Raw genomic sequence first — 13747 nt, 5'->3', positions numbered from 1 at the left:
CAAGATGCAGGTAAGAGACACCCAGGATAAGGAAATTCTCTATATTCAGCGAGGAAATTTCAAAGCCAGTTCCTATGCTGCTGTAGAGAGCTCCTGCAGACAAGAAGGCCTTATTGGCTTTGGAATACCTGTGCTGGGAGAGGACTGTGAAGATCCCCTTTGGTTTAAGCTGTGTTTTTGTGCTGGAGAATCAACTAAATACTGTCTTCCTCCTTTAGCTCAGGGAATAGGTTCGTAGTAGCAGCAGCATTAACTGGACATGAGAGAAGGGGTTAGCCGCTGCTAATTAAGGTGCCTGGGGCACGTCTACAAAACAATTTGTGCTTTACTTTCTTTCTGCCTCTAATATAATGAGAATGCAAATGTGTATGTATTAATTACCCTTAATATAAGTGGGAGGCAGCAAGTAGGGTAGAGAAGGAAGGGGAGAGAGAGAGAGAGAGAGAAAGAGAGAGAGACAGAGAGAGAGAGAGAGAGAGATAAAGAGATAAAGAGATAGGCAGGCTGTGTGTAGGGGCGTTACCAGGCTGGCGGCCTCTGTTGTTAGGCAAGCCCGAGGAGGCCCTTTCCCTTTTCCTTATGTGACCCCTGCTTTGTTCTTCCTTGGGCTGATTGAGTTCGGAAAGCACTCAACGATGGGGTTCACACCGGGGGTGGTGGGGGGAGTGGAAGGCCCGGTGGGAAGGAGCCAGAGTTTGGAGAGCTTTGAACGCCAGGTAAGAAGAGTGGACTTGATCTCCTGGGACACAGGAAGTTGCCGAAAGCCTTCAAACGTGGAGGGCTGTTATGAGTACTTTCCCAGGTCAGTCTGGGGATGACGAGTGGGGTGAAGTGGAGAGCTGTTGGGCAGCCTTTGTAAAGTGTTGCTTTGTGTCTGACTCTGGAGCCCACAGGGCAGGCAGTCAGAGGGGAAGATGGATTTGAAGTGGCGGAGAGCCAGAACCAGCTGGGACCCGTAATGATGGACTGAAACTTGTATCAGTTCTTATGGCTTCTGACCTGGATGGTGTGGGTGTCCTACAGAAGCCAAGACCCTTTGCCACAGAGCTAAACACACACACCTGGCCCAGGAGTTGGAGAAGCTGAAGGAGGATCGAGGGGAAGGTGGAAAGGGGGCAGGTCTGGTCACTGGTCTGTGCCAACGAGATGAGCTAGTGGAGAAGCGTCGATGTATGAGCAGAATGGCTGCTCCTTCACTTCCGCCCTCTGCATCCCCCCCGCTGCATCTCTCTGTGGTCCACCCTGACTGGGAAGGCAATTCTGGCAAGTGTTGTTCAATCTAGCCAAGCTGACAGATTGCAAAGCCACCACAGGTAGGGAGTGGGGGCCGGACACTGGTATCTTTTAAAAGCTCTCCATGTGATTTTTGTGAGCAGAGGTTGAGAACCTCTGACGGAGGTGATTCTGAAATGGAGGCTGACAGAGCCCTGCAGGCGATTCTGATCACCTGATATGTCCCCTCCTCTCATGAGATGCACTTTGTGTAAAGTAGTGGAAGGAAAGAGGGAGGGATCAAATATCATGGAGGATTCTGAAGTGTTGAAGCTGGGCGCTGTGTTGCAAGGGGGTGAGGAGGAAGTAAGTGATGAAGCAACGGAAACTGTGGACCATGCTTTTGAGAAGTGTGTTTGCAAAGACCAAAAAAAAAAAAAAAAAAAAAAAAATAGGGCAGCTAGGGGAGTTAGCTGGATCAAACAAGCACATTCTCAAGCTTTGTTGGGGAGTCTGGATTGATTTCTTACCCCTCTGGCCTTCTTCAGCCCTTTGCTTGTTTCCTCTGGGCAGGTTCTTAGGATTCCGTCTCCTGCCTGGTATGAAAGAGCCTGGCGTTGCTTTCTGACTATATGGGGGATCTGGGGATAACAGGGATTGTCTTCCCTCTGTGCCCAGGTTGGAAGATCTGGGGAGTATTTCATAAGAGGGACTCAATGTAAAGTTTCTGAGCTGAGTTAAAATAAGGAGAGGAGAGATTAGCAGATAAGATAATTGAAATTATTGAAGAATGGAAAGGGGTGGAAACGGACATCCCTCAGGATTTAGGAAGCATAAAATAGAGTTCTGTAGGCTGTTTGGCAGTTTAAGAGGAAGGTGTAAAGGGGAAATTTGGTTCACATGCATTTCACAAATTTGAACATATAAGTTTAATGATTATTTTCACAGACATCTTCTTTTCATTTTTAATAATCGTAATATTTTCATTGGTTGCACATGCACTAGAGGACTATGTTGGTTAGTCCATCTATGTGCTAACACTCAGAAAACAGTAGTTTACGGCATATCTTCATATCTTTTGTATGTTGTCTGATAAATTTGCATTTTTTGTTACTATCGTATTGCCTTCTCTCCTCAGTTCATAAAAATGGGTCATTGGTTCAAAGGCGCTTCTCTGAAATATACGTGCATTTGGAGAGTGAAAGACTATGTCTCAGAAAAACTTTGCAAACCTAATAAAAACATGTTAGAGTGCAAATATGGAACATAAATCTGTGTCTGCTGGGACAAGTAAATCTGAGAATGAGGGCTTCATGCAGCAGCCCAAAGTAGAAAGGGTGAATTGGATGCATGATGATGAATATTCAAAAAATTATTTTTAGTAGACTAAGAATCCCTTCACCCCTAATTACCTTTTTTTCTTTTTTGCTATAAAACGTGGTTAAATTGTAATGTGAAGCTCTTAGGTCACTTCCTAACACAACAAAGCGATGTGCCCCGTTAAGCAGCCACGTTTCTTAGAACAACTACAAAATAATGCTTTCTAGTATGTAATATTGAATAATATTGTCAATGAAATCGGAGAAGAGAGCAAAACAGAGGGTTATTCAAATTTGTACTTCTGCCAGTCAAAACTATTATAGTTCACACTGTTGCTGAAATACTTTTAAAAATAGCTACAAAGTCAGTGACAAATATATTAAAAGAGAAAGCAGAATGCAACATTGACAACATTCGTCTTTTAGATGATACTGTTGGATCTCAGACTTTAGTGTGCTCCAGCTTCACCTGAACGCTGTCCCACTGAGTTTCTCATTTAGTAGGTCTGGGATGAAGCCCCACATTTTACATTTCTAGCTGATTCCTAGATGCTGCTGCTGTTAGTGATTGAGGATAACACTTTGAGAACCACCTGTGTAGATGTCAAGTTACTATGAGCTGTGCATGCTGGCAGATATTTTCCTTGACAGCAGAGCTGGACAAGATCATTATGCACAGAATATGAAGCAGGTGTCTACTTGTGCCATGCTTGGAGAAGGGAAATGCGCTCAATGACTTAACATCGGAAAATCCATTGTAAATGCAGGAGGATTTTTTTCTCTTGCACAGTTAATGACATCAGCTTTGATACAGACTGGGCAGGGACACTGGGATTGGTACCAAAGGAGCACCAGCCACAACTGGGTAGGAAAGGACTTTATTGTGAGTGGAAATGGTTGCATCTAAGCATCCTTCTACCCTCTTTATTCACAGAAGATAGTTGGTGGTCAATATAAGCCTTTTGTTTTTGATTCAGGGTCGAGGGAAATAGAGATTATGAATATGATGAAAGTATGATAATTGAAAGTATGTATTTCACATGTGCTGTGCAAAGAAAGAGTCAGCAAATTTTTTAAAAATGAGATATAATTGATATATAACATTGTATTAGTTTTAGGTATACAACTTAACGATTTGATTTATGTATATATTGTGATATGATCACCACAGTAAGTTTAGTTAACATCCATCACCGCATGTAGTTACAATTTTATTTTCCTTTTTTTTTTTCTGGCCACGCCTGGTAGCATGTGGGACCTTAGTTCCCAGACCAGGGGTGGAACCCGTGCCCCCTGTAGTGGAAGTGCAGAGTCTTAACCACTGGACCACCAGGAAAGTCCCATGTAGTTACAGTTTTGTTTTCTTGTGATGAGAGCTTTTAAGATCTATTCTTAGGGGCAGCAAATATAAGACAACATTTTTCCCCCACTGGAGACTGCTGGCTAGTGCTGAGGAGGGTGCTGAAGAGTTTCTTGAATGAAGGATGTGTTAAAAACATTGATTTACAACATTAGTAATATGAGTACAGACCATTTCTGGGATTTCAAGTGGCTTAGCTCAGCCTACTGCTGTCAGTGTCTTATCTAGTCTGAACTAGATGAAATGTATGAATAGCTTGATCTCTATTAGTTTTTTATTCTTTGAAAATTTGTGGACATCCAACCCTTATTCAAGAAATAAATTAATGCCGTATCATTGGGCACATTTTAAAACCACACACATAAGCTGCAACTAAACAGATACGGCTGATTTCCAGAGCCCCAAAGAACTCAGTAGGAGGACCTGAATTTCATTTGGGCACAATCTCCCAGGCTGAAACAGTTTATACACTCACTCTTTCCTGTAAATGCTTGTTCATTTACCAGCCAACAGGCCATGAAGAGTAGTGAGACTCACTTCTTACTTTAGTGAAAAATATCTTCCTAATTTCTGGATCCACACGTGAGCCAAATATCTAGAACCATTGGACAGAATCACCAAATACACTTGCTTTCATTCCTGGGATCTAAGATCTTCTAGTGTTGTAGAAATAAGTCATGGAAAAGAAAACATCTAAAAATGTGGGTCCTAACCTATGACATGAGCTGGATATAGGTGTCTCGGTGAAAAGCTGCAAATGATAATGCCCACCCTAATTTTCGTTTTGCTCATTATTTTTTAATTTAAAAATTTGTGATTTATCGATTTATTAAAAGCACATCAAAATTTGTGTTCTGCATGTGTTCCAAAATGTCATTAAGTGCTCGTTTACAGATATCAATTAGCTGCACATGATTTTTTCAAATGTTTGGCGGGACTGCTCCCTAGTCATGCTGCTCTAGCACCACCATGTGGCGAGAAGGAACAACACACCTGTCTCCATGCTTAAAAGGGGGACAATTGATCCTCTTGAATTTAAGCTAAGATTACTAAATTTTTGCCTAGAAAGTTTTAGGAAAAGCAAAATATTATTTTTAGAGAAGAAGAGAACCCCATTAGATGGACACTGATTGAGCACTTGTGGATGCTAGGCTTGTGTTAAACCCTTTACGTGTATTATCTTATTGCCTCCTTATCAAGACCCCACGAAGCACTGTTACACCTCTTTACAGACGCGGAGAACTGTTCAGATAAAGTAGCCCGAATGCCTTCTAAAAGTGAGCATCAGGAAGATATGGACGTAAAAATATGACTGACTCCATCTGCTAGACTTCCTATGCCCTTAGGACAAGCTGAGCAAGTCCAATTTTCAAATGTGAGCACAAGGCACATTTCTGTGTCTGGGGCATCATTTTATGCTGGAACAGAAGTCTTAATTCAGGGTCTTTGATGTGCATCTCATCTAGTTTGCTTTTCGTCTGGCAGCTCAAAGAACTGAGAGTAGAGAGGAGTGATCTCTAGCATTCATCTATTCCTATAGAAACAAAAACCGTGTTGCCCCAATTGCTCAGAAGACTCTGAATGATTAGTCCAAAGATTTTAAGGCTGTTAACCTGACTCCTGGTCACATCACCTGAAGATTCACAAATGGGCAGTAAATATATTTTTAGTTTGTTACTAGAATTTGTATTATAACTCTAAACTACATCTCATTAATACTGTACCTCTTTTAATATGAGTGACTTAAAAATGTACACCTTTGGGCTTCCCTGGTGGCACAGTGGTTGAGAGTCCACCTGCCGATGCAGGGGACACGGTTTCGTGCCCCGGTCCGGGAAGATCCCACATGCCGCGGAGCGGCTGGGCCCGTGAGCCATGGCCACTGAGCCTGCGCGTCCGGAGCCTGTGCTCGGCAACGGGAGAGGCCACAACGGTGAGAGGCCTGCGTACCGCAAAAAAACAAACAAACAAACAAAAATGTACACCTTCACTCATATACCCTGAAATTATACCAATTAAATATTTGCTGAAGTTAGTAAATAGAGAATAGCTCATAGTTCTGCTAGAGGCACCAGTCATTTATACTTCAGTATTGATCAGTAAAGTAAGATCCATTTTCTCTCAGCATTTAGTGATGATCACTTGGGGGCAGTAAGGAACCTCTTACGGTTTGACAGGGACTGGAGGGAGACAAATGCTTTGAAGCATGAAACATTTTGGCTAGGACAGATCTGAGTGAGCCATCTCTGACGTAGGGAAGCATGGTTCAGTTTACCAGAATTTAGGGCAGGATTGTATATCAGCTACATTGTGGATTAAATCAATGCTTATGGGCTAGTCTGGAAATTTACTGTTTATAATCTTGCTGAGGTCTCTTGGAGCTATGATTTTCCATGATTCAGTGACATTGTTTCTATGTGTCCTAAGTTTTAAACAACAAAATTAAAAACAAACTTTTGTAACCTAACCCATTACTGCGTTGGAAATAAGAAATGTTTATCAATGACACATTTGTCAGAAATTGCACATTTCTAAGTGCTTGAAATGTTAACTCATTTAATCCTTAATAGGAAGATACTGATATTATCTAGTTTTATGGATAAGGCAACTGAGGCACAGATGTTAATAGCTTGCCAGGGCTACACAGTCGGTAAGGAGTCGTACTAGGATTTGAATCCCGGCAGGCTGGCTCCAGAGGTTATGGCTCTTAACTATTCTCCAAACTGTCTGTAACTTCAATGCATAGGTTTTATTATTTTTTAAAAAGTATTTTCAACTGTGCTTTCTCATTTATGCCTTAAAAATTATTGTGAGGTAATTACCAGGAGCTGAGATGGAAGAAACTATGGAAAGTAGAAATAGCTTAATGGAGATCCTGTTGAGGAATTCATTGAGGCTGAGGACTCTATAGCTGGAAAGATATTTTTAATTGACTTTGAGGAAATTTTAAAAGTAAGATGTACACTATTATGACTAGTATTTACAAGAAAGTTTACTGCTCAGCTACTTTTTTATTTTTGTATTTCCAATTTCAGCCCATTATTCTCTGAGGGAGAGATGAGTTTTTCAGTTGCTTTTCCATTAAACAATAGCTTTCTGAATGGTGATAGAATGATCAAGCCTTCTCCTTAAGTATAAGAAATGTTCTGCAGATATTAAATGATTCTTCATGGGTATAATTGAGAAAGAGCACGATGGAGAAAATCTAAGTATTTAAATTTTGAGAATTCTTAATCTAAAATTCAGCTCATGTAAAAATGGCAGCATTCCAAAATGTCCCCAGGACTTAGCTCAATAACATAGGTACTTGATAAATAAGTATTTATTCAGTCCCCACAAAGAATGTCTTCTTCAGACTTGGTAAAGAAATACTGCATGTGACCAGGGGGATGGGAAAGATGTATTACCTTCATTTTGTGGCGAAGGCACCAGATGAAGATGTAGGGAAAAAAGACTGACAGTAACCAAAGAGATATCCAGGCAAGAGGTTTAAAAACTACTGAGATGATGTAATTTGCCCAGTGGACCCTTCTCTGATTAAGATATTTTAGAGTCAGCATATGAAGGGCTGTGAACATGGTCATGGTAGAATCAGTGGAGCAACCATGTCCTTCAGAACTCACAGATAGGTAGATAAATCCTCAAATGAAGTGATGGTTCCTCAACCGGTTTTTAAGAGCTATACTCAAACAGGAGAGGATTGTAGAGTCCAGTTGCAAGGCCTGTTACCTCCCATAGGAAGCGAGTAGATAATAAGGCAACATCTTGAGGAAATCATAATGGACAAACAGCCTTCCATCCCTACACATGTGCCCCTAATGTGCTTCTTGGTGACACAGGAAGCAGAACAGTTGTGAAAAGATCTGTAAAAGTAGTAAGAAGGTTAAAACAAATCTGTAAAAGCTCTCCTGTGGAAGCTGCTCCTAGCCAGGAAATGATGAAAGAATAACCAAAGTTGTAATCAGAGTCATTGATGTAGTGTTAACATGCTATGAGAAGACAGGAAAACAAAGACATTCTTCAGGAAAAGTATTGTAATAGAGTTGGATGTTTAAGTCTCTATAAATGTAAGGAGTATTTTACTGAATTCAATTGCAGGGCTCCCAGAGGTGCTAAAACAACTTTCTTTTGTAGATTTTACATCTAAGAGCATTTTTGGTCAGATTCCTTACTAAGTGGTGGGAATGAAATCAACAGTTTGAAGAAAATACAAATTTATCACTATTTTCATGAGAGGAAGAACTTGGCAGGTGATTGATTAATCCCCTTGCAAAGACTGACTCTGAGTATGAAAGGTGACCACCATGACAAGACTGACGTCTTAAGAATATGTGAAAAGTAGCCTTACAGTTTTGAAATGATGCTTTGTGAGTTACTAAAAAATTACACCTAACCTCGGGTCCTGGGATAACAAAACAAACATGCTTAAGATTGATAATACCTGAGGAACTCTGAAGTGCTGTGGAATTCAGAACGTCTTCAAGTGTGTGGTCCAGGAATACAGCCTGGAGCTGACAAGTGGCAAAGCCTTTGACAAATACAGCCAGGGACCTCTGAAGTCTCTCTTATATCAGCTTTTTTTTTTTTCCCCCCGTATGTATCAAGTGAAACAGAGTTTTCTGTTTTGGAAATCCTCATGCAAGTATGCATATTTGGAACCAGTGGAGCCTATAGTTTAAGTTGGTTACACTAGAATCAAACAGCTGTGGATTCAAATCCTGGCTCCGCTACTTTCTAGCATAACGAAATTGGGCACGTTGCTTTATTTCTCTGAGCTGCAGCTTAATCATCTGTTAAACGGGAGTAAACACTTCCAGAAGTTTTACGTCTGTTAGGAATGCAGTGTCAATTATTTTATTTTTCACTTTTTAATGTGGCCTGTGTGGCAAAGTGCTTTTGTTGTCTTGTATATTTGTATGCTTCCGATTTTTTAAGTTGAATTATCAAGAGCAAAAAGGTCACTGTCCTTTCCCTCCACATGTTGTTACCCGAGTTGTCACTGTCTTCCAGAATCCCCTACTTTGAAACTAGCGCTGCCAATGGGACAAACATAAACCAAGCGATTGAGATGCTCCTGGACCTGATAATGAAGCGAATGGAACGGTGTGTGGACAAGTCCTGGATTCCTGAAGGCGTGGTGCGATCCAACGGTCACACCTCTGCAGATCAGTTGAATGAAGAAAAGGAAAAGGGGTCATGTGGCTGTTGAAGAGTCCAGCGAGCTACACAGTAATTCAGGTGGCCCATGTCTGTGACCTTCTCTACGGTGATACACGCACGGCACAGGGAGAAATTAACGGGCATTGTGTACAAACTGCTTCTCACCATCCCAGTTAGACCTATCAGTAGAGCATCCAGTTTTAAAATTACTTTGCTGCAGCTTTGTAAATATTTCTTTAAGATTCAGCCTGAGAGTTAGGAGAAATATTTCACATAGCCAAAAGTGCCTTATAAAACCTTAGCCCATGGCAGTAGATCATTCAAGTAGTCAGGATTTTGTAGCCACAGAACAGTGCATTTATTATGTAGAATGACTGAAGATACTGTCACCTGCCTTACCATAGATAGGCCTGGAGTCTCACATTCAAGATCTTAGACGTAATATCAGTGTTTAATCCAAATTTAAAGACCCTTACTTGCACCATAGGGGACCTTCTAAAATGCCATCTAAACCATTTGAATGTTAAATAAGAATATACACAAATGATGGTTCAATGTCTTTGAGTATTAATTTATGTAAGCATTCTCTTTAAAATGAAATAGGGCAAATTATTGCCCGTATCTACAGACCTTGGATAAACTGGATCGAGAAATTATATGCTCACTGTGACTGTTGCTGGTGGGAAAGGGCTTGGGGGTGAGGCCTGGGGTGGCTTAATGTTGTATAAGCAGCTGAAGGGGGACTTCTGGCTCCCTGCTAGATTCCCGTTGCTCTGAAGGGTTGATTGAAGGGCCAGGGAGCTAGATTTTTATGGCTTTCGTTCACTGTGATCTGTGCATTTATACTTGGCCTACGTGCTGGCCCCATCTGAACATAGCTGGTGCTTGTGCCGAAGTTATTTGTGATAAGTAAACATTTAGCTTCTTTTCCTTCATATTTATAATGTTGGTCTGGCATCCTCAGGCTGCAGTTTCAATTAGCTTGTGAACGACTCATCTTGTTTTCACCCTCAGTCTCTATATTGTTGATCTTTGCAACTTGTTTTATTTTTACATTGGTGGAATTGAAGGAATTATCTTATAATTACATAAAATATCTGTTTACTATTTGGTGGAAGATGGATGTTTGTGTTTAAGCAGTTACATTTGTGCTCTAGCTCAGTATAAGAAAAATGGAGTGTTCTGTAGCCTGTTGTTTTCCTTGAGATCATGGGCATTCACTGTACTTGCTGGGTCTTTCCAAGGTCATGTACTCTCCCACATTGCCAAAGTGTCTTTTTACCAAATTAAAGGTGGTTTCAAAATATGCTTCATGGCAGTTGCTTATAAAAATCAAAGGGGAAAATTCTTGTTTTTTAAAGTAGTTTAAGTAAAGTAGATTAAAATTTCCAAAGAGCTTAATGGCTATTTAGGAAGAAACACCCACCACTCATTATAATTTAAATAAAGAATAAAAATGAATGTATTTTGTGGTGGCAAATGTTTGGCATAACAGTAATTAGAAAAATACAGCTATGATGGAAAGTATTTACTTTTATGATGATTTTCAAACGGCTTTTTGTTGAGCATCTGTCCTGGGTTTTTTTTGCCACTGCCCTCCCACCATCCCCTTAAGAAACCCAGCTGTGTTTACTAAGATCTTATATATTTCTATCCTTGAAATGAGGACCTTTTTAAATACTAAGGAGTCATTGAGTCCTCTGCATTTGAATTGTGTATCCTGGTGAGAATAAGATACAGACATTTCAAGGGCAGGGTCATCCTCACAGGCAGTGCCTTCTAAAGTTGCCGTAAGACTTAAGTGGAGTAAATAATAATTTTATAGCTACATATCAGGGAACATTTTATATGATTCATTTGTATAGTTAAAAAGAAGACAATATCATTATGTTCCAACCTATTTAGGAACCAACTGAGAAGTTAGCTACAGATTCCATCGGCCTTAAACATAATACACAATTAAACATATACATGATATTGGCACATGCAAGAGCCATCTTTAATTATTGACGTAAATAACCTGTATTCTCTTTGGAAAGCATTTGTTTAAATTTATATTGAAGTACCAATATAAATTTTTGTGTGCGTCAATGTATTTTCCTATTGACAGGCTTCTGTAAAAGTGAAGTGTATCTTCAGTGAACTGTGTGCCAATTAAGCTTATAATAAAAAAGTGGTTTAATCTGTCAAGTTTGGATGTGAACATAACTTCATTTCCCATCACAAAGTTTCAACCAGAAGTCATAATGCTAAAGGAAACCACATTCAGAGACACAAATTCCATTAGGTGCGTGATGAGGGACCAGCCAAGACAACATATTCTGGAGAAGATAATTCAAATATGTTATCCTCGAACATTTATGGAGCATCTACAGTGCAGGAAATGTTGTACTAGCTGTCCTCAGGTGAACAAAGCAAGGATGGTAAGGGCGTGAAGTAAGACTGGGACTGAGAGATGGGTGCAAGAGGCATTGGGAGTGGTGTAGTACTTGACTGGATGAGGAGGGAATATGTGGGGAAATGGACACTCTTACCTTATTTCCTACCACCACTGTTCACCCCACTTACTCCTCCACAGGCATACGGGCCTCCCTGGAGCGGCCAAGTATGTTCCTGCCTCAGGAATATTTGCTGTTCCCTCTACCTGGAACGCTAGTCTTCCATATATCTGCATGGCTCCCTCTCCCATCCGTTAAGACAGTTCAAATGTCACGTTGTCCAAAAGGACTTTACTGATCACCTTATATAAAATAGCAGTCGGGCTTCCCTGGTGGCGCAGTGGTTGAGAGTCCGCCTGCCGATGCAGGGGACACGGGTTCGTGCCCCGGTCCGGGAAGATCCCACGTGCCGCGGAGCGGCTGGGCCCGTGAGCCATGGCCGCTGAGCCTGCGCGTCCGGAGTCTATGCTCCGCAACGGGAGAGGCCGCAACAGCGAAAGGCCCGCGTACCGCAAAAAAAAAATAAATAAAATATCAGTCACTCCCCCTCATGGCCCCAACCAGATTGTCACCTGCTACCCTGTTATCCTGCTCTGTTTTTGTACATGTCACTTATCACGACTCAATATATTTGTATGTTTGTCTCCATCCACTAAGATAAAAGCTCCATGAGGACAGGGACTTGGGAAGTTTTCTTCAGAATTGTGTTGCCACTACCTGGAAAAGGCCTGGTATACAGTAGGTACTCAAATGGTTATCGGTGGACTGAATAAAGGACTTAAGATGCAGCAGGGTCAAGTGAAAGAGTTTTCAAAACAGGAGTCACTATTAATGTTCAAAGACAGGAATAGAATTTGAAAGTAACCACTTCAAAAATGTTTAGAAATGCTCTCATATAATAAATCCATATTGGTTTATTATGAGAAATTAGGAAATCTGAGAAGTATGTTCTGGTGTTTTGAAGTTGACGTCAAGATAGCTAATAATCTATTGAAGAAATGTTCAATGAGGACTTTTTGGCCGCTCCACGTTGCACGCAGGATCTCAGTTCCCTGACCAGGGATCGGAATGCGTGCCCCCCACAGTGGAAACACAGAGTCCTAACCACTGTACCGCCAGGGAATTCCCAATAAGGATTTTCTTTTTTAATTGAACTGTTGTTGATTTACAATATGTGTTAGCAAAGTAATTCTTTGCTAACATTATGCATACATTATATATGTATATGTATAATATACATATGTATATTCTTTTCCAGATTCTCTTCCATTAGAGGTTATTACAAGATATTGAATATAGTTCCCCGTGCTATATAGTAGGTCCTCGTTGTTTATTTTATATATAGTAGTGTGTATCTGTTAATCACATACTTCTAATTTATTCCTCCTCCCTCCTTTCCCCTTTGGTAACCCTTTTGTTTTCTATGTCTGTGAGTCTGTTTCTGTTTTACAAATAAGTTCACTTGCGTTATTGTTTAGATTCCATATTTAAGTCATATAGTATTTGTCTGCCTGGCTTACTTCCCTTAGTATGATAATCTCTAGGTCCATCCATGTTGCTGCAAATGGCATTATTTCTTTTTTATGGCTGAGTAATATTCTATCGTATATATATTACCACATCTTCTTTATCCATTCCTCTGTCAGTGGAGACTTAGGTTGCTTCCATGTCTTGGCTACTGTAAATAGAGCTGCAGTGAACACTGGGGTGCAAGTATCTTTTCGAATTAGAGTTTTTGTCTTTTCTGGATATATGCCCAGGAGTGGGATTGCTGGGTCATATGGTAGCTCTATTTTTAGTTTTTAAAGGAGCCTCCATACTGTTCTCCATAGTGGCTGCACTAATTTACATTCCCACCAACAGTGTAGGAGGGTTCTTTTTTTCTCCACACCCTCTCCAGCATTTGTTATTTGTAGACTTTTTGATGATGGCCATTCTGACTGGTGTGAGGTGATAACTCACTGTAGTTCTGATTTTCACTTCTCTAATAATTAGTGATGTTGAGCATCTTTTTATGTGCCTGTTGGCCATCTATATGCCTTCTTTAGATAAATGTTTCTTCTGATCTTCTGCCCATTTTTGAATTGGGTTGTTTGGGTTTTTTGATATTGAGTTGTAGGAGCTGTCTGTATATTTTAGAAATTAATCCCTTGTTGGTCACATCATTTACAAATATTTTCTCCCATTCTGTAGATTGTCTTTTCATTTTGTTTATGGTTCCCTTTGCTGTGCAAAAGCCTGTAAGTTTGATTAGGTCC

At 40.5% G+C, this 13747-nt stretch overlaps 1 protein-coding gene across 2 annotated transcripts in view; it reads left to right on the top strand.

Moving 5' to 3' along the window:
* Window positions 1-11241, top strand: part of RAB27A (RAB27A, member RAS oncogene family) — a 73615-nt gene extending 62374 nt beyond the window's left edge. For both annotated transcript variants that reach the window (XM_029237932.1, XM_029237933.1), the window contains exon 6: window positions 8902-11241. In XM_029237932.1, coding sequence (XP_029093765.1) covers window positions 8902-9100 — 199 coding nt within the window. In that variant the 3' untranslated portion in view covers window positions 9101-11241. The remainder of the gene's footprint in view (window positions 1-8901) is intronic.
* The last annotated feature ends 2506 nt before the right edge of the window (window positions 11242-13747 follow it).

The sequence above is a fragment of the Monodon monoceros genome, unplaced genomic scaffold, assembly GCF_005190385.1.
Source record: "Monodon monoceros isolate NGI ecotype Baffin Bay Population unplaced genomic scaffold, NGI_Narwhal_1 Super_Scaffold_21, whole genome shotgun sequence".
Lineage (NCBI taxonomy): Eukaryota > Metazoa > Chordata > Mammalia > Artiodactyla > Monodontidae > Monodon > Monodon monoceros.
The sequence above is the reverse complement of the archived record's forward strand: the minus strand, read 5'-3'. Positions and strand labels throughout refer to the sequence as shown.